This window comes from Ursus americanus, chromosome 28, assembly GCF_024610735.1.
Source record: "Ursus americanus isolate L20-20 chromosome 28, mUrsAme1.1.p, whole genome shotgun sequence".
Lineage (NCBI taxonomy): Eukaryota > Metazoa > Chordata > Mammalia > Carnivora > Ursidae > Ursus > Ursus americanus.
The window spans coordinates 35,190,373-35,212,021 of record NC_142154.1 but is presented as its reverse complement, the minus strand read 5'-3'; the positions used below and the strand labels follow the sequence as shown (position 1 = coordinate 35,212,021).

Sequence of the window (21,649 nt, the reverse complement as noted above, 5' to 3'; positions counted from 1 at the left end):
GAGCAGAATGTGTAGAATTTTACAGGTCAAGGAAAGGACTTCAGTTTTTACCCTGCACGAGTTAGGAAGCCATCTGGGGAATTTTAACCAAAGGAGTAACTTGATCTAACCTTGGCAACTGGGTTAAGAATAGAGTAGTGGTTGGGGCGCCTGGGTGGCACAGAGGTTAAGCGTCTGCCTTCGGCTCAGGGCGTGATCCCGGCGTTCTGGGATTGAGCCCCACATCAGGCTCCTCCGCTATGAGCCTGCTTCTACCTCTCCCAGTCCCCCTGCTTGTGTTCCCTCTCTCACTGGCTGTCTCTATCTCTGTCGAATAAATAAATAAAATCTTTAAAAAAAAAAAAAGAATAGAGTAGCGGTAAGGGTAGAAACAGAAGATTAGGAGAAAAGTGCGATGGTAGTTTAAACAGGGGTAGCAGCTGTGAAGTGGTAGGAAGGGTCAGATTCTGGGTTAAGAACGCAAGATTGAGGGGCGCCTGGGTGGCACAGTGGTTGAGCGTCTGCCTTTGGCTCAGGGCGTGATCCTAGCGTTATGGGATCGAGCCCCACATCAGGCTCTTCCGCTATGAGCCTGCTTCTTCCTCTCCCACTCCCCCTGCTTGTGTTCCCTCTCTCGCTGGCTGTCTCTATCTCTGTCGAATGAACAAATAAATAAAATCTTAAAAAAAAAAAAAAAACGCAAGATTGAGAGAAGGTAAAAAGAGATGAAAGAAAACCTCTGTGATTTACAATAGCAAAATGTATTTTCCTCAGTAAAAAAAAAAATCACTTTACAATAACCATAAATAACCCGCTTTAAAACTGGGCAAAGTGGGGAGCCTAGGTGGTGCAGTCAGTTAAGTGTCCAACTCTAGGTTTTGGCTGGGGTCATGATCTCGGGGCTGTAAGACGGAGCCTGCATTGGGTTCTGCACTCAGCATTCAGCGTGGACTCTGTTTGAGATTCTCTCTCCCTCTCCCTCTGCCCCTCCTGCTCGTGCTCTCTAACAAATAAATATTTTTTGTATTTTTTGTATTAAAAATACAATTACTATATGATCCAGAATCCCACTTCTGGGTATATACCTATCCAGAAGAATTGAAAGTACAAATTGAGTTGGTTTTCCCCATAGTACCTTGAATTAAAAAGCCGTTTAACAAATGATAGGTTCATAGAAAATCTCTAGTTTTGTGGTCTATTTTCTCAAATAATAGGAAATGAACTTTTGGTGAAATGTATACGGGGACCTTGGGCACACTGTTTACTTTTCAGGGGACTGAGGTGCAGGTGGAAAAGGGCAATTTCAGAATATCTGGAGCATCTGATTAAATGAATTTCTACCTAAGCTATTTGTCTACAATAACTAAAAAAAGACAATTGGTCTCCCACACGGACTTTCAAATTAAATATATATGTAAAAAAACCCAGGTAGAGAAAAATATGCACAAAATTTGTTGGTATTATACTGAAACTAATCAACATTTAACATATTTTTTTTTTCTCGCGTGAATAAACTATCTGAGCGTTAGGGGGAAACTGTCACTCCTCTCCCACCAAATTTATACAAAATTCAGCACCCAAAAGTAAAGCCTCCTGTGCACCTTCATTAGCAGATTAGGGACCAATTTACACGTTGCAATTTGTAAACAAACTTTTATTTAGGCACCATAGATCAACACAATTGCGCACTTTAACATCTGAGGCATTTAAAAACAACCCAGGGTTATCGCTACTGCCTGAGATACCACCGATTGCGTAAACATTGCTATCTAGTTGAAAATTTATGGACGAGACCGGATATTTCCTGCAAGGATTTAATAAGAGAACACGATGCTACCACTGCAGCTGTCCCCTGCCAGTTGAACACTTCCCTGAATTTTTTTTTTTTTTTTACCGTTGCTTTTGAATAGAGGGGCAATCGTGGGGGTAAAACAAGAAGAATTCATACACTCTTTGCTAATGTGAGAGGAAGACGACAACCTTCTGCATCTGTGGCGTGGAAGAAGGAAGAGAAAAAGACAAGCACTTTTTGAGTTCTTGCCTTGCTTTTGCATATTTGATGCACAAACCCCGTCAAGGTAAAGGACTTGACAAAGTAGGGATAAAGGAGAGCTGCACTTCTTTCTGGAACTTCTGCAAACAGAACGCAATTTTATGTCGTTAATTTGCTTTTGGCGGACACAGTCCCAGTTCAGTTTCGTCCTTCGTTTGTTAGATGGTTTCACCTGGCTGCCTTTAACGAGGGTCGGGAAAGGTCAGGACCGTCACTCGGTCGCCGCGGACGGCCACAGTACGACCGACGTCTGACGACTATCAAGCCTCGCCGGCCCTTACGTTCTCCGCCGCACTTTGCCCGCACTCCTCGGGGCCCGCCCGCCCGGCCGCAAGGGCGGGGCTGGCCGGGAGCTGCCCTCTTCCAACATGGCGCCGCGGGAGGCGGGTCCCTCTCGCCGGCTCCCGGGGTTCCGGTGCCGTGCGTTTTGGTTCCGGAGTAACAGTGGCCTCGCCGCGCCTTCCTCCTCCTCCTACCGCCGCAGCTGCCGCCGCCGCCGGAACGTTCGGCCTGGGGCTGCCGGGGCTGAGACCGTGCGCGCCGCGCCCTCTGACTCGGGGTGGGGAACAGAACTTGCTCCCCGACCCTCCCGCGGAAGGCCCTCCTCAGCTTTCGCGTGGTCTGGGGGCCCCGGGGCTCCTTCCAAACAGCCCCCGACCGAGTCCCCTTCAGTCGGGGACCCTCCTCTCTCCACTGAGGAGGAGTGGACACCTGCCGCTCTGCCTCCCTAAAACAGGGCCGTCTCCTCACACCCACCCAGACGGCAGAGAGCTTCACGATCCCGTTTCGCCCAGTTTTCCAACTCCAGAACCTTCTGACCTCCGTTAGTTCCTACCGGCCCCTGCCTCCTGCCCCGTGCATGCTCACGGGGAGGCAGCCTAGACCCCATACACCCTGGGTCTGGCTCGGTGCCTGCGGGCTCCTTCCCGACCACCCCCCCCCCCTTTACTCCTCCTGACCCTCTGTCTTCTTCCGCTCCGTCCCCTTGTCACCTCTTGGAGCCGTCGCTTAACCAGGATCCAGTGGGAACCTCCTACCCCAGGATGTGAGCCCCTGTAACCTGTAATGCTGTGGCTGGCCCTTGGCCCCTTCCATGCCATGGAGAACCAGGTGCTGGTGATTCGTATCAAGATTCCAAATAGTGGCGCAGTGGACTGGACAGTGCACTCCGGGCCGCAGTTACTCTTCAGGGATGTGCTGGTGAGTGGTAATTTCAGTCTCAAATCCCGTTGAGGACGCAGGGATTTGTGGGGTAGTCAGCACCTTGACCACTGAAGCAGAGCCTGGCGGCCCGAGCTAGTGGCGGTGGCCATTGCTGGCCTCCTGTGAGGGCAGTTTTACTGCTTCAACGACAGGCATTGATTAATTGCATGGACTGAAATCTGGCAATTGTGCAGGGCCCTGGGGAAATAGAGATGAATCAGATTGAACCCCTGCCCTCAAGGAGCTCACAGCCTGGACTGAGACATAACACACGGAAGCAACCAACTGGATGCAAAAAGTTGAGTCTAGAAGTTCTTCCCCCAAGTGTTTCTCGGAATGTCCCTGGCCAGATTCCAGCCATGCCTTTCTACTGAGTTCCCTGAACTTGGTGACTGTTGGGGAAAGGGAAACTAGGCAGCTTGAATTTACCATGTTTCAGCAAATCTAAGGTGCCTTTGGTTTTAAGATACTATTTTAAGTACCACTTAGAAAGAAAAAACACCGCCCTTTAAACTGTGACCTGCTGCACATTATACAAAAGTAGCCCATTTCAGAGATGCTAAGGTTGGGGGAAAGGGTGCGTCTTAGAAACAATGCTGTGTCATTACTCTCAGGATACTCGGAACATATTTCAAATAAAATCATGGGATGTGAGAGCAGAGTGTAATCTTGGTGGTGGCCTGTTGCGCCTCTTACCTTTTTTGACATAGTTACTGAGGAGTAGTGAGGCAGAATGGCTTTTCCAAAGCTGTGTTGCTCGTTGAGTGGGAGAGTAGGTACCAGAACTCAGATTTCCTTACTAAGTAATTTTTCCCTACATGCTGCATTGCCATTTCTCATCTTTTCGCACACGTTTGAAATAGAGTGCATTGTGCCCATATTATATATTGAATCATTGAGGTAGGAAAAGCAGAACTGATATACCCAGAAGCGTGTTGCAGATACCAATCTTTGGTGCAACTTACCTGCAAGATAAGATGGGGTGGAGCAGAGTTTCTTGGGAGGAGGGAGATCTCTGATATGATTTTTTTTTTTGTAGTCATAGGTGATGCAGTCAAAATTTGATTCTTGTACGTACATTTTGAATTCTGGCTGTTACTGACTACCCAGGACATTGGAGATTTTCAGGTGTCTGGGCCAGGAGTCCTAAAGCTGAAGTGAGCTAGTAGCTTCCAATCTTACACCAAACGTCACCCTTCTCTTTGCATCTGGGGTTCACACACTCACATGCATATAGATTTCCTCTCATGACAAGGCCCGAACTTTTTAGCATGGTCCTCTAGGCCCACGTGGGTTGGCTTGTGCCTGCCTGGCACCAGCTCCTTCTCTTACCACACCCCGGGAACATCATGTGCTCCAGGTACGTAGAACTAACCTTGAGTTCTTCCAGGCTGTCTCCACTCGGCCCCTTTCTTCAGCTGGCCAGCTCCTACCTGTCATTCAGAGCCCAGCTTCACTTTTCTTCTACCTTAGTCTTGGTTATATGACCCTCCTCTGTGTTCCCACAGCTTCATTCCAGCCAAGCTCACTGGTTTATCACAGTTTTGTCGATCTCTTCCACTAAAATGATCACCTTCTGAAGGAGATGAACATCTCTGTCTCCCCTGTGTTTCTGGAGCTTCATAGCGCCCTGACATATTTGTTCAAATATTTCATACGGAGCTTCAAAGAAGATGTGTGCATTTATGGTTTTGTGGACCAGTCTACTTGGTTTTGAATCTAAAAACATGGGTTTAATTGCAAGCCATCCTGCTAACTAGACAAGTCTCTTTTATCCTCAGTTTCCTTACTTGTAAAATAGGGACGATACCTGTCTTCAAGATTTGCAAAGATTAAGTGAGATTGTGCCTGTGATGAGAAAGATGTGAGCTTTCTTTCATTTTGCTCATTTGAAAGAACAGAAGGTATTATTTAAAATAGAATGGTGCAGTGTTTAAAAACACAAACTCTGGGCCAGACTGCCTGGATTTAAATCGCAAGCCTTACCAGACTCACTTTGGGGAGGTGTCTTCTATGTCTTAGTTCTTCATCTGTAAAAAAAAAAAAAAAAAAAAAAAAAAAAAAGTGAGGGGTGGGGGATAAAAATAGTGCCCACCTGATAGAGTATGAGGACTACTGGAGTTGATATACATCAAGCACTTAGAAAAATCTGGAATGTAATAAGTGCTCTATGGGTATTGTTGTTACAACATAAGGGACAGGGCCTGGGTCTTCTGCTTCTCAAGCATCTCTCAATGGTTCCTTGGCTCCAGGCTGACTGGACTTAAAGTAAACTTCACACGAATGGTCCCACCATCTAGAGCTCGGAGTGCCATGTGTCCTCACACGTGCATATGCGCAAGTAAGCCCAGGCGGAGCATGCTTTGTCAGGAAGGCCTGATGAAGGGCTCTTAGCAATGGGTGCTGTGCTATCTCTCATGCTTCTGATCGTAGCCTCTATGAACTGCATGCCCAGATCCCGGTGGACACCTGTGATCTCCAGGGTCACCTCATTTCTTCATCAAGAAATTGGCAAGAGAACCATCAGATACGTCAGCGTCTTTGGCTTAGAACCTTAAATTTAAAGCTCAGTGAAATCTGGAAGCATCTCCATCTAATACAACTCTTCACTCCAGTTTTCAAGTGAGGGAGCATGAACCCCCGAGGGGGAAAATGCTAAAGCCACACAGCTCATTTTGGGCCACACTAGACACAGAAGCCAGAGCAGTTTGTGGTCACTGAGTCATCTGTCGCTGAGCGTGTCTTGGACGAGGGGTTGCAGTTGAAGGCTCTTGTCATAGCTCCATCAACTAGCAAGCCGGGAGACCCTTGAGAAGTCACTCGGCCTCTCTGGGGCTTTGTCCTGAATAATTAGGGACTGGCTGCAGTGCGAAGTAGGTCTAGCTGGTCTGCAAGGGCAGAGACATTTGGTGATCTGTGTTCCAGCTCACTGTGTTCTGTTCCTTGTAGACACAGCCCCCAGTTTGGGGAAGATGGTGCAGGAGATCTCAACTACCCAGTGAGAGGAGAGAATGTTCCTCCTATTCCTCTTGCTGTTTGAATCATGTCTCCCAAGTCCCAGTTCAGATTTCCCCTCATCTGTGAAATTTTTAGCTAAACCGAGCCTTTGATTTTTTCCTGCCGCCTGAGTTAGCAAATACTCATCTGCTCTTTATGTCTTTTGTTTGGCTCTTATCATACTGTAAGTGCTCCGTTTTGTTAGTCTTTTAGGTTTGCCTTTATCTCTGTGACCCAACTAGCATCTTCCTAAATCTTACTTTTCTGTTGGCTACAGCTTTGTGATCTTTATGCTCCTGGCATGTTGTAGATGCTTAATTATACTTTTGGCCCATCATAGAGTTGATGGATTTATTAAAAGCACAGAGAAGAAAAGGATCAAGAAATGATCACCATTAAGATATTTAAACTTAAGTTTTCTTTTGAAATCTTTAGGTAAATGTTATGTTGAGAATAAGACAGGGAGTTTTTGTGTTTTTTTTTTTTTTTGAAATAAGTCACTTAAAATATAACTGGAAAATATACATAAAATTATTAAATGTGCCCTGCTTAGAAATGACCAGTAGGTATTAACTAATTTTGAAGCTTTTTAGCCCGTTGGTATTATGATAAGCCCCACTTTATTTGCTTTAACAAAACAAGATGATTGTGTTCACATGATTCTCTCAAGCAAATTTGCTTTTTTTTTTTTTTTCTCCTTTTCCCCACATTAGGTGTAAAAGCTACGTGGCTCCTTGTTTATGTTGATGGGGAAAGGACGCCATTGCTGCCAGGCGAGGTTTTCAGCTAGTTATTAGAAATTCGCTGCTCGATGGGTTCTGTTATTCATAAGTAGGAAGGATCCTAAATTAGTTTGCTATTACTGTAGAGTTCACGTCTGAAGATTGAGGTGATCCGAGTTCCCTTGAAGTAACCAGAAGTAACCTCAACTTGGAGGGTTAGGGGTGGAGTCCCCCAGCTTGTTTTTAATTACACTACTAGCTAGAAAAGGTCCCCCGTAAATGCACTAGAAGGCTGATGTAAGTTATGAATGACCATCCCGATCCTTGGGTGCTGAAATTTCGGGTTTCGTTGTGAGGTAACCTTTGTAACGCTGCAGTCATCAGTGACTTGTTTTATTTAACAGACACTCATGTGGCACTTACCATGTGCTAGACACTCTTCTAAGCACTTTACAAGTATGAACTCATTTAGTCCTATGAGGCAGATACAGTTATGATCTCATTTTACACAGAAGGAAACTGAGGCACGGAGAGTCTCAGTCACCCAGCTACTGAATGGCAGAGCCAAGGTCCACGTAGTCGGGCTTTACACTAGCTGCCTGTATAGTTTATTCCATACTCGCTCTACGGTTTCCATTTACCTGTCAATAAACACTTTCTCCCTACAAGTGTGTAGACTTTCTCCAACACTAAAATTTTTTATAAATACTTCCTCAGAGTTGATGTTTCATTTGCTAAGACTAGAGTCAGAAGGAAAAAAATCACCTCCTTTGGCTCTAATGAGCGAGGGCTGCCTCAGATAGTTCCCTTTGATCAATTTTATATGCACAGATTTATTTTTCAGGGGGAAAAAAAGGCACTGTAGAGGCAAGGCTATTATGCAAATTTCCACTGCAGCAAAAGCTTCTAAGAAACTGCGTTTAGAAGGAAGTTGCAGCCGCCACTCTGCTAAGTGCCCTGCTTGGAAGGGCTGTGGGCTCCCTGCTGAGAACGACTGCAAGCCGCTTTGTCAGCCGGCTGCCTGGTGCCACTTCCTGGCAGAGCCCAGGAGGGACGCTGTGGCAGAGCTCCCCGACAGCAGCGAGGTTTGCAGACCATTTGGGTTAGGCTGAATGTAATGGAGGGTCACTTTTCCCAGAACTGGCTATTTCTTGAAAATGTTCCATGCCTCTTGAACTAAGCTGTCTCTGTAGACTGATTTTCAAGATGGCAACTTAATGGGTTCATTTAAACATTGATATCACATCATATACCTTAAACAAAATTTTTTTGTAGGCTGGATTAACTGTGTTCCGGTGTCATTAAATGTATGTTTTCCACTTGCTTAAGAGTAAAGGTTGATAACAATTGTTTGTATCAAATGTGGCATTTTAGGTTATTACCATCATTGGAATAATATATCATGGAAACTTGTGGTTTTTTTTTTTTAACTCTTTGCACTATGAATACAAGGTGAGATGTTGTTAGTTACATATCAGAAACTACATTTGTTGCCTACAGTGTGCTAGGCTAACTTATGGTTATTAAGTTAATTCTTGCATTACCTCTGTGAGTATTACTAGACCCATATTGGAGGATAATCAAATAGAGGCTCAGAGAGGTTAAGTAATTTGTTTGCAGTCACACAGCTAGTAGGTACAGAGCTGAGATCCAAACCCAGGCTAGTCTGACTCCTAAACACCTTTCTATTGGTACCGTATTCCACAGCCTTCTATAGAACAAACTGTGTGTGTGTGTGTGTTTTTAACAGAGTGTATACGCTGTTGAATCAAGAGTGAAAGATTATGATATTAATACAGAGTAGATTTGGTAAAGAACAACCTCCCCACCCCGCCCCCAAATAGAGATTTAAACTCTGGGCTTACATTGCTGGGCTAGTGTGATTATGAGCTAATGTTTTTATAGTTTATGCCAACATTTCAAAAATCTTTTTCAGGTTCTCATATTTCCTCTAGGATTTGCCACATGTTAGCAATAAAGAAGATGGCTAATTGTGTTTCTTTATTCTTTCTTTGTTTAGGATGTGATAGGCCAGGTTCTGCCTGAAGCAACAACCACAGCGTTTGAATGTAAGTCTGGCTTGTATACTTTCTTGACGATTTCTTTCTGCAGTAATTTTTCAAAGGGTTTATGGGTTGCATTACTTTAGAAACTGACAAAAACAGATTATTTATGATCATCATATGGTACTTTTAAATATTTATAAATTAATGCAAGTTTAATGATGATACTGAACTGAGTAATATTTTCTTATTTAATCATATCTTGGGTGTGCATATTTCTATAATATAGCTTTAATTACCAGCATGACCTTTATCTGCTCTTGCTCTTCACCGTAATAATATTGTGGGACAAAATGAAACGTGTAAACTACCTGTAGGCCAGTGATTATTGATTAAGAGATTATACTCCATTGCTGCTTTAAAACCGCAACAGAGTAGAGCTTTTAAGTGAGCATTGCTTGGAATAATTCTGTTTTAGTGGGGCTTGGTGTGGCTGGTACATGATGACAGTAGCCCTTCAGGTCTTGAGTCCTTCCTCTAACTGCCCCCGTGCCCCCAACAGTTGGCTTGGGATTGGGAGGGGCAGGATAGACTAGAAAACTAGTTTTGACACGAACCAGGTCATTGCAGGGGATATTAGGGTCTAGGAATGTTAAGATGAGAGTTTAGTCCATAAGAACAGGGGCTCTGATGTTGAGAAGGATAGAGTAGGATTTTTAGCTGTGGTTCCCATCTCTTCTTTGAATGTGAGGGCCACTTTTCCATGAGTAGATGTACGGTTTCTCTACATTATAGTATACTTGTTGTTCTTGGTTTTTAAGCAGATGGTTAATGACAGTCAGTACAGTGTCCTCTCTTTTATTTATGTTCTCTTTGGAGGACAATTTGGCGGTACTTATTACCAAAATGTAAAATGTGCGAAACCTTTGATTCGGCAGCTTCACATCTAGGATGCTGTTCGACAGAAATACCTGCCCATGTGTTAAATGCCCTTCAAACATAATATTCATTGTGGAATTATTTTTAATAGGAAAAAATTAGAGGAAAGCTAAATGCCTCGAATAGTGCATTAATAAATTATCCAGTATCTGAAACAGCAACCAATTGAACAGCAGCTAAAAAGAATGAGTTAGGATTTTATGCACTGACATGAAGAGATTTCCATGATACATTGTTGAATAAACAAATAGTATGTATGGCCTGACCCCATTTTGTAAAATTGCTAATCCCTGTTCCTGCCTGCTTCGTGTCTGTAGTGAGAGACAAGGATCTGAAGAATGCCCACCACAGTGCCTTCCAGAGGTTCCCCCTGGACTTGGGGGTCAGAATGGGAAATGGTTGGCTAAATGAGCACACTTTTTCCTTTCAACATTTCTCTATTATTTGAATATTTTCGACAATCCTTCCATTTATTTAAAAGTCACTTGCATAGGCCTCTTAAAATAATTAGTATTTTATTAACCACACTGGACTCTATATACTTTTGGAAAATGGTGCGTGTATCTGAAGTACATACTAGTGTTGCATGCTCTTCAGACCCTTTTTGGTAAGTCTCTGGTGGTGCCAAGGATTTCCTGGACAGGCTGATAGTAAACATCTGTCACTGTTGCCAGATGCTGTGCTAAGACATTCCATGGTTATCTCGTTTAATTTGACCTTCACGAGATCCCTGTGAAGTGCTATGAAGAACTGTTTTTGTTTTATTTTTTAAATTTTATTTTATTTAAAGTCAATTAATTAACATAGAGTGTATTTTTAGTTTCAGAGGTAGAGGTCAGTGATTGGTCAGCTGTGTAGAACACCCAGTGCTCATTCCATCACGTGCCCTCCTTAATGCCCGTCACCCAGTGACCCCATCCCCCTGCCTCCCTCCTCTCCAGCAACCCTCAGTTTGTTTCCTATGACTTAGAGTCTCTTACGGTTTTTAGCTCCATTTTAGCTGAGGGAAGGACATCTCCTCTGAGCAGCTTGCTCAAAGCCTGGTGAGTGGTGAAGTGGACTTTCCCACGTTGACTCCAGAGCACATATCTGTTCTCAGCCACTCTTGACACTTGTTCTGTGAGTTTTAATTGTTCTTGAAGTCCCTTATTCCGATTGTTCATAAGTGTAGCAGAAAAGCAGCTTACTTTTAGTACTTCCTACTTCTTGCCTTCTGGGTCGCACAAAGTGGCTTGAGGTCCCTGTGCCCCACTGACTTCCAAAGTTAGGGTTTGTAGTAATAACACCGGTTATTCTAGCTGTCGTTTATTGATGGCTTGCTCTGTGCCTGGCAATGGACTAGGAGATTTACCTAGATTGTTGCTAATCTTTACGAAAACTCTGTGAGGCAGGAAAATTATGCCTTTGGGAAACTGAGGCTCAGAGACAGGAAATGATTACCAAAGTCATCAGCGTGGTGGAACCAAACTTAAACACAGTTGTTTTTGACTGTGAAACATGCACTCTTTATAACCAAGTATGTTAAAAGCCTACGAAGCGTGTTAAGTATGGTTTACACGGCTTATGAGTTTACATGGCTTATGGGTTTTGGTTTATGGTTTGATGAAACAACTCTTGAATAAATAAAACTTTAATCAAAAAAATACTTACGGTAATATATTTAATACTGAAAAGTATGTCTAACAGTAAGAGAAAAAAATGTTTTAATTTCTTGGTTTAAGTTCTTAGAGATGTTGCTCCTTCTTTACTGAGATGAGGATAGCAGCTCTAAACGCATCTGTGTCTTGACCAGTTCTAGGCAAAAACAAAACCAAAAATAAAACCCCAAAACATAGACAAAATAGTAACAGTTCTTTGTTTCTTGAGCTTAGATTAAAGTCCTAGCCTGGCTTTTTTCATGATTGCTCTAGGATGACCCTGTGTTCGGAACCAAAGATCTGCACTAATAAATGGAATCTGTGTAGAGGAAATATTTGGAAAGATGTCGTTTATAAGCTAATTTGCTGACATTTTGGAGCTATGTCGGTGCTGTATAGCTATGATGGAACAACTCCTAGATAAATAAACTTTGATCAAAGATGTATTTATGATAATATATGCAATATTGAAAAGTATGCATACCACTAGTTGGTTTCTTTTGCAAAAGAGATGGTATTGTATTTAGTGATATGAATTAAGCAACAAGAGAAGGGGTGTTGTCAAATTCTTTTTTTTTATTTAATAATATTTTTTATTATATTATGTTAGTCACCATACGGTACATCCCTAGTACATCCCAAGGAAATGAGTTGATAAGTGGAAAGGAGGGGAAAGGTAATGGTACAGATTCTTCAATTGTGAGAATTGCCATCTATTGGCTGAGGCCTCTGACCAGCCACCCCCCCAGATGGGGTTAATCGCTCTCCGCACCTTTCCTAGAGCAGGTGACCGCAGGTGACCCGTTGGGCCCACCTTCCTTGGGCCCACCTTCTTATGAGCTGTGTGCGTGTTTCCCTTCCTCACTAGATTTTGAATGACTTGATGACAGGTACCATGTTTTATTTCCCTCTTACTCTCCGCTTACTACTTAGCTTAGTGCCTTCTGGGAACACCCTTGCTGAATGAAATGGACTGTTGTGTGTCCAAATTCAGACGAGAATTTTAAAATTAATGTGACCTAAAGCCAAGTAAATCATTTGCTTTTTTGGATTATTTGTGCTGTTGGCCAGACACAGGATAGAAACTGGTGGTGGTGGACCAGTCAGGCTCCAGATTCAAATTCCCACACTTGACTAGGCCCTCCGACCTGAGGGAGCAGAGGGCCTACAGTGATTCTGTTCTTCCCCGTTTCTGTTCCTGGGAACAGTGTTTCTGAGGGGAGTTAGGCTGGATGAGGGGAGACAGGCCCATTTGTGCTGAATTCACCTCTTGGACTGATGGCCCTAAATCTTTTTCATCTTACCCCTTTTAGGTCTTTTTCCCCTTAGAATTAGAGTGCAAATAACAATACTTCCCAGTATCTAGTACTTGATTTCTTTTCTAATTAAGAAGGTATAGATGGTTTTAAAAAAGAATTTAAACAGCATAAAAATGAAAGGAAAACTAAAAGTCCTCATTTCCCCAGTTCACTATTTAACAGTTTTCTTCTGTATCCTTGCAGAGATTTCACTGTTAACAATTTCTTCTGTGTCGTCATGGAAATTTCTGTATGTAGTACACACTATACTGCGACTAATTTCCCCTGCCCCCACTTCCAGTAAATATTGGACCTCTTTCCGACATCAGTATACACAAATCAACTTCAGTCCTTCGGATGACTACATTATAGCTACTTTTATGGCCATGGCTTAATTTATTTAACCTATTGATAGACCAATCTTAAGTTGTTAGCAGTTTTTTAGTATTAGAAAAAACGCGGCAGTCAACGGCATGGCCTTATATCTTTCCACATTGTGGAAATATATTTGTAGGATAAATTCCCAGGAGTTGGAACTACTGAGACAAAGAGTACCCCTATTTTACATTTTAATAGCTATTACCATGTTGCTCTCTAAAGGGTAGAACCAATTTACACTCCCACCAACAACGTTTGAGAATGCCCATTTCTCTCTACCCTCACCAACTTGGGTATTTTTTTTAGTACCAAACTTCCTAGTCAATGTCAGTTTGAAAGGTGGAAGAGATTGCTATGTTATTGTTTTATTTTGCATCGTTTATAAATGAGCTTGAGTATCTTTTCATGTGTATTTTGGTCATTTGTATTTAATTTCTGTGAACCATGTTGTCACCTTTGCCCGTTTTCCTTTTAGGTCATAGGTTTTGAGTTGATTTAAGGGCTTACCGATATTAAAAAAATTGGGGCTTTGTCTTGTATGTTAGAGCTATTTTTATCTAGTTTACTGCTTTCCTTTCAGCTCGCTTTGGTCTTTTTCCGTCTTCTTTTTTTTTCCATGGAGAAGGTTGAAGTTTTTATGTGGTCAGATTTATCATATTGCCCTTTGTGACTTCTGGATTTATGTCATTCTCAGGAAGGTCTTCTACATTCCAGGTATTGAAAACACATCCATCCGTATTCTTTTCTGCTCTACTCTAATAGTTAGGTTAAGCACACATACTGTAGGTTTGTATATAAATATACACGTTCATATGTGTATTAGTGTGCTGTTGTTGTTTTTTTTCTGAAAGAGCCTGCATTTTTTTTAACGAACGTCAGAAGATTTTAAATTTTTGTACCATCTCTGGTCTCTTTTGGTGAAAGGAAGAGTCTGGTGGGGAATCCAACTTTATCTTTCAAGCACATAGATAGCTGACTCTGTACCAGTTATTGAATCATTTGTCTTTTCCCAGCTGTGAGAACACTCCTGAGACGAAGCTAAATTCCATTACCATAAAAAGGCTTGTATGTTTGCATGTGTGGGCCCTACATATGCTGTAGGAGCTTGACAGTCATATAGGCCCAGAGACCCCTGCTGATCGCCACAGTTTCATTAACAGATTAATGAGTACACCAACACACGAGGCGATACCAATCAGCTGTGCCCACTAATGAGTTTCCTGTGCCTGTCTGTTACATGTGCTCCTCTTCATGGATTGTGTCTAGACAGGTGACTGCTGCAAAGTGACTGTTGGGCTGGTGGCACTGGGCGGTATATTCTTACTGGTGACTTGAGAGATGCATTGTAAGTCTATGTAGACAAGTGCTGACTTAAACCTATAAATACCACGTGGGCCCACTTCCCATGGCACTCTGACTTCATGTATTGTGGTCTGTAGCCTTCATAAGTATCTTCACACTTGTGAAGCTATGCCTCTCTGTTTTGGTTCATAAGATACAGTTATAGAATAAATCTTTGTTTTACTTCTATCTTTCTTAACCACGATCATTTTACACTTCTCATTTCAGTTTTTTTTTTTTTAAGATTTTATTTATTTATTCGACAGAGATAGAGACAGCCAGCGAGAGAGGGAACACAAGCAGGGGGAGTGGGAGAGGAAGAAGCAGGCTCATAGCAGAGGAGCCTGATGTGGGGCTCGATCCCGTAACGCCGGGACCACGCCCTGAGCCGAAGGCAGACACCTAACCGCTGTGCCACTCAGGCGCCCCTCATTTCAGTTTTTTTATGAATTTCTGGAAGATTATTTTGGGTGGAAATTTTAAAACTAGCTCATCATTTTTTTAAAAGATTTTATTTTAAGTAATCTTTACACCCAATGCGAGGCTTGAGCTCATAACCCCAAGATCGAGAGTTGCACTTTTCACCAACAGAGCCAGCCAGGCTGTGCTCCTAGTTCATCATTTTATTTATTTTTATTTTTTTTTAAAGATTTTATTTATTTATTTGACAGAGATAGAGACAGCCAGTGAGAGAGGGAACACAAGCAGGGGGAGTGGGAGAGGAAGAAGCAGGCTCATAGCGGAGGAGCCTAAAATGGGGCTCGATCCCATAACGCCGGGATCACGCCCTGAGCTGAAGGCAGACGCTTAACTGCTGTGCCACCCAGGCGCCCCTAGTTCATCATTTTAAATTTGGCATAATATGACCATTTAAAGCAAAATTGCAATTATGTAAGTTGTAAATTCTTTTTTTTTTTTTTAAGATTTTATTTATTTATTTGACAGAGAGCGAGAGAGCACAGTCAGGGGGAGCGGCAGAGGGAGAGGGAAAAGCAGGCTCCCCGCTGAGCAGGGAGCCTGATGTGGGGCTCAATTCCAGGACCCTGAGATCATGACCTGAGCTGAAGACAGACACTTAACTGACTGAGCCAGCCAGGCGCCCATAGGTTTATAAATTCTTACAGCATAGAAAATCACTGTAGCTGATTACTGGAGAAATAGCTGTAGGAGATACCCTTCACGTCCAAACAGCAAAGACTGTCATTAAGAATAGTTGGGTGACAACCCCTTATTGTTTTGGAGAGAAGTCTAAATTATAAAATATTTGGAAATAATAAATTATTGGGAAAAATGAAATTTCATTTTCTTTTTTTTTTTTTTTAAAGATTTTATTTATTTATTCGACAGAGATAGAGACAGACAGCAAGAGAGGGAACACAAGCAGGGGGAGTGGGAGAGAAAGAAGCAGGCTCATAGCGGAAGAGCCTGATATGGGGCTCGATCTCATAACGCCGGGATCACGCCCTGAGCCGAAGGCAGACGCTTAACCGCTGTGCCACCCAGGCGCCCCGAAATTTCATTTTCTTAAACTGTTGTATGTGTAAAAGATAAATGGTTGCTTTTAAGTAAACTAGGTAGGTTAATGAAAAATTATAACTCACAATGGTACCCCGTCTAAAAATTATTTAACAGATAAGAGTTAGTTATGCATCCTAGAATTTGAGACTATTTAAAGAGAGTTTTAATTTATTAAAATTTTGGTTTGCAGTATCATGCATGTACAAAGTCAGATCCTTTTTAGTCTTATGAGAATAGTTGCTTATTAGTAGTCTTGCTATTTTGCATGCGAATTAAGAAGTTTAAGTCTTTTTGTTCAACTACCAGGCTAGTTGTTCCTTGAGGGCACTAGATAATACCACTCATTCTTGGGTCTCTAAAGACCCTATCATAGTACCTGGCACGTAGTGGACACTGAGTATGTTTCTGGAATACATGGATAGTTGAAGGAATGAAGTAACAAGGACAAGCCTTCTGTATCTCATCCATCAGAAAATCCCGTTAGCTCTGGCTTTAAAATACATCCAGCATATGATGACTGCTCAGAATCTCAGCCTGGTTTAAGGCCACCATCACCTCTCACCTGAGATAGGACGGTGGTCTCCTAACTGGTCTCCCTGTTTCTGCTTTTGCCTCCACACAGCCTGTTCTGCACGTAGCAGCCAAAGTGATCCTTGAGAAGTGAGATCACAACACTCAGCACCTTCCAATGGTTTCCATCTTATTCAGGAGTAAAAGCCAAGTCTTTAAAATGCCCTACAAGGTCCTGCATTTTCTCACCTGCCCCCAACTCTGCAGCACTGCTGCTTCTCTGAACTCCCCTCTTTCTCTCCCGCCTCTCACGCTGTGCTAGCCACACTGCCTTTCTTTCAGTCTCTCGAACATGCCGGGTTTTCTACTTCAGGGCCTTTGCATTAGCTGTTCCTTCTGCCTAGAACACCTTTCCCCAGATACCTCTGCAGCCCACCGTCTCATCCCCTTCAGTCTGTCTCAACTAGAGTGTAAGCTCCAAGGGGGCAAGGCTTTTATAGTGGGCATTTACGTATTTGTTGGAGAGAAGAAGGGAGCAAAGAAGTGAAGAAGGAATCAGGAGGCAGGGGCATGGAGTAAAATTAAAATTCATGGCTGAGAAGATTTGGCCATAGAAACTGGGACTGCTAACCCTGTCCGGATCTTAGATGTCATAGCTAAGAAGGGCTCTATAAACTTGACAACCTTTCTGATGATTTCTTGTTGAATGTCTTTCTAACCTCTACAGTTGTGTTTGCATTTCTTTCTTCTTGTCTTGGGAAAATGCCTTTGCTGTAGTTCTAATTGGCTCACCTGGCACTGAAGGAATGTGACAAATGACATACAATATACTGCCTTAACTTTCTGTTGCTCTTTGTAGAAGCCAGCTTGTTTCTCCTGAAAGCCCACTTGAGCCCTGTCACTGCAGTGGGTGCTATTTGGCGGAGAGCTCCCTGGCGTCTGCTGGTTGACTGCTGTTTACCTTGATAGGCACTGTGCTTGCCATTCTGACCGCCCCTTACCTGAGGCTGCCTCTCCTCTATTGGGCCTTTACGTTCCTCCTCTTGGTTTCTCTTTCGGATTGCATGTTGCTTCAAATAAAATTGCTAACAACATATGGCCTGTTATGATTCTCTTTCCCCAAACTCTGCCATTTTGTATATTTGTGACACACTGCAGATTTTGTGAAGATTGCTTCATAATATTTGTTTACCATCTGCTGCACTCTATTTGGTATCTTGCTAGGATTTTTTCCTCCATTTTAAGTGACATTAACAAAATCCAGCCAGTACATAGACTTTCTGGTTCTACTTTTGCTTCCCTAATGTGCTGGAAAATCATATTACTATGCTCCAGGCAACTAGAGAAGTCTGGAATTCTCGTTGTGAACCAGTGTATCAGATCTTTCACACGCACCGCCCCTCCCTTGGTCACATCTAGTAATGCTTTTTTGGTCAGATGGTAAAGAACCTCTGTGTCTAAGACAAAAAGTTCAAATTATTTTTTTTACTTCTCTTTACTTACTACCACTACTTTCCAGTGTTCTTCAACAACATATTTATAACCTTGAAACTCTTTGTGCCACTTTAGTAAGTTTTTATGATTTACAGTTCCATTTAGTGTTCATTTTATAGCTAATCCAGTTTGCTAGGCAAATAGTCATAGTCGGCTAGAATGGCCGTGTGTGTGTGTGTGTGTGTGTGTGTGTGTGTGTGTGTGTGTATCCAACTTTTAACAGAGAAGTATTTTGAATTGTTACACTAAATTGTTTGGTATGTCTTTCTGCTTTATTCTTCAGTACTTCTAATACCTGTCAATTCATTTTCTTTATTTTAAAGCTTATTTATCTATTTATTTATTTGAGAGAGAGAGAGGGAGAGCACCCGTGAGTAGGGGGAGGGGCAGTGGGGGAGGGAGAGAATCTCAAGCAGACTCCCCACTGAGCATGGAACCTGACTTGGGGCTTGATCTCACGACCCTGAGATCATGACCTGAGCCGAAACCAAGTGCTGGATGCTCAGCCCACTGAGCCATCCAGATGCCACTCATTGTCTTTATTTTAAAACATTTTTACAGCTTTATTGATATATAATTGACATATAACCTTGTGTAAATTTAAAGTATACGACCTGCTGATATGATATAGTTGTATATTCCAAACTGATTTACAGCATAGCATTAGCTAACACCTCTATCCTGTTACATAATTACCATTTCTTTGTGGTCAGAACATTTAAGATTTACTTTCAGCAACATTCAAACATATGTTACCGTGTTAGGGCGCGTGGGTGGCACAGTCCTTTAAGTGTCCACTCTTGGTTTCAGCTCAGGTCGTGTTCTCGGGGTCGTGGGATTGAGCCCCTCATCAGGCTCCGTGCTCAGCACAGAGTCTGCTTAAGACTCTCTCTCTTCCTCTCTCTCTGCTCCTGTCTATGTGTTCGTGCGCACCTACTCTAAGATGGATAAATAAATCTTTAAAAAAGTCTGTTACAGTGTTATTAGTTATAATCACCATGCTCTACATTAGATCCCCAGACCTTGTTATACTTTTAACTAGAAATTTTTACCCTTTACGGAAGCTCCCCATTTTCCCCAACCCCAGCCCCTGATAATCAAACTCTCTGTTTCTCTAAGTTTAGCTTTAAAAAAAAAAAAAAAAGATTTATTTATTTATTTTAGAGGGGAGAGGGGCAGATGGAGAGGAAGAGAGTCCTGAGCAGATTCTGTGCGCTGAGCACAGAGCCTGAAGCAGGGCTTGACCTCACAACGCTGAGATCACAACCTGAGCCAAAACCAAGAGTCCAGAAGCTTAACCAACTGCACCATCCAGGCGCCCCTAAGTTTGGCTTTTTAAAATTTCACATATAAGTGGTATCATACAATATTTGTCTTTTTCTAACTTACTTTACTTCGCATAATGCCTGCCTCAGGGTTTATCCAAGTTGTTGCAAATGGCAGATGTCTTTCTTTTTCATGGCTGAATAATATTCCATTGTGTGTGTATACCGCATCTTTGGCCATTTGTGTGATAGTAGACACTTAAGTAGTTTCCATGTCTTGGCTATTGTGAATAATGCTGCAGTGAACGTGGAAGTTCATATATCTCTTTGAGAGAGTGATTTGGTTTCCTTTGGATAGATGCCCAGAAATAGAATTGCTAGACCACATGATAGTTCTGTTTTTAATTTTTTGAGGAACCTCCGTACTATTTTCCATGGTGGCTCCTCCAGTTTACATTCCCACCAACAGTGCACAAGGGTTCCCTTTTCTCTACATCCTCACCAACACTTGTTATCTCTTGTCTTTCTGATTCTGACAGGTGGGAGGTGATAGCACACTGTGGTTTTGATTTGCATTTCCCTGATGATGAGTGATGGTGAGCATCTTTTCATGTGTCTGTTGGCCATCTGGATGTCTTTGGAATTTATCGTCTTTACAGAGAAGTGTATTCTCACTTAAGTGTCAAGGCAGATGGTTTGACTGCCATCACAGGGATAGATGGCTTGGCTTTTGTGTTTTGGCCAGAGTCATCAGTCTTCTCATAGGTGTTATCACTTTTCCAACTCAGTCTCCTCTGACAAGAATAGGAGTCTTCATTAAAACTACTGATCACAAATACCAAAGTGTCTGTCAGTCCCCCAAGAGCAATTTGTAGGGAAAACCAATACCTACATAAACTGGAGTCTCTTAATAATCCGTAAGAACCATTAATCACTGTGTCACGTAAGTCCGATTTTATCCCCAGGCTTTATTAGAATGCCTCCTTCAACTCAACCGAAATCTTTCTCTTGGAGTCAGACTCCTTATGAACAGCGCCAGCTCTTTACCATTAGGTTGAATGTTTGGGCCTTTTGGCCTCAGTTTTCTGTCCACTTAAAGCCGAGTGTCCTTATGGTGTTTCATAGCTGCTTTTCATGAAACTGCTAGACAAGGAACTAGCTTGTAGCTGACTTCCCTCACAGGTTTTTTTGTTTTGTTTTTGTTTTTTCTCCTGAAGTAATCCCTCAGAGATTTCATGGAATTCCAGAATCTTCTGTTTTAAGAAACCCTGAGTGTTCAAGCTTTAGAGCTTAGAGAACTCTTTCTTATTGTTGTGTTGTTCCTGATTGAGAGATACTGTGATTTAAATGATTTTTCTGAAATCTCTGCCCTCTCTTCACAAATTCTAAAAAGGGTTTCACCTATTTATTAAACTCCAAACACTTCTTCATCCCATGTGAATGATATCTGATTGAGGTCTTGTGTAAATTGAAATTTGAACATAAACAATTCCATTGTAGCCACTAGCTCTGGTGTAGAAATCAGAGTTCCAAAAAGCTACTTTATTCAGGCTGGAAATTTTACCAAGTTCAGGACTTCATCAAGAACAAATCATTGTAGCCCATGTCTAAACAGAGAATTTGACTTCTAAAACAAAAATGTAAAGTGTTTTTATGTGTGGTAATATGTAACATTATATCTCTTTATACTATATCTGTTTTTTCCCCTTTGTTTCCTGCATTTGTAAGAAAAATTTTTAACGTAACCTTGAAAATACTGGTTCCTAGAACTTAGGTAGAAACTCCCTTTTGTTTCTAAAACTAATGGCATTTCTTTTTCTTCTCCAATTTGGCTTTATAGTGTCTACACCTAAGAAAGAAAGAAAGAGCTAGATTCCTATATAGTTCCTTATATATGTATTATTCTTAGGCCTCTGCTGTCTTTGTTACTGAAAGTGAACACTGTGTACGTTTTATACTGAAAGCAGGCAGCTGTTAGTAGAATAGTACAGTAGTGACTCTGGACAGCTCTTATTTATGTAGACACTTAAATAGTGTGACTTGATGATACTGATTTGCTTTGAGTTCGGGAACTCTTTGGGAGTGAACCATGATCCAGGATCCAGGAACAAATGCTTTAGAGAGAAACCCCAGTGAGAACAGTTGGCTTGGTCACTGAGCAGGGCTGGCTCAACTGCTGGTTTCTATCGTGCTGTCAGATAGATTGCTGTTGGCTGCTGGGAGAAAAAGGAAGTAGCACTTTGCTGTGAAATGGGCTAATTAGAAGAGAATACAAGCTCCCTCCTAGGGTTTCCATGGCCTGACCACTGAGC

At 42.2% G+C, this 21,649-nt stretch overlaps 1 protein-coding gene across 6 annotated transcripts in view; it reads left to right on the top strand.

Annotated features, from left to right (window-relative positions):
- The first annotated feature begins 1,775 nt into the window (after window positions 1-1,775).
- MAP2K5 (mitogen-activated protein kinase kinase 5) overlaps window positions 1,776-21,649 on the top strand; it is a 249,041-nt gene continuing 229,167 nt past the window's right edge. For 2 of the 6 annotated variants that reach the window (XM_087856834.1, XM_045810841.2), the window contains exons 1-2: window positions 1,786-3,232; window positions 8,975-9,023. Coding sequence is in view for 5 of the 6 variants with exons in the window: in XM_045810841.2 (XP_045666797.1) it covers window positions 3,098-3,232; window positions 8,975-9,023 (184 nt within the window). In the remaining variant the exon portion in view is untranslated. Of the gene's footprint in view, window positions 3,233-8,974; window positions 9,024-21,649 lie in introns of all 6 variants that reach the window. The other 4 variants (XM_087856830.1, XM_087856832.1, XM_087856831.1 and 1 more) reach the window with 4 other exon arrangements.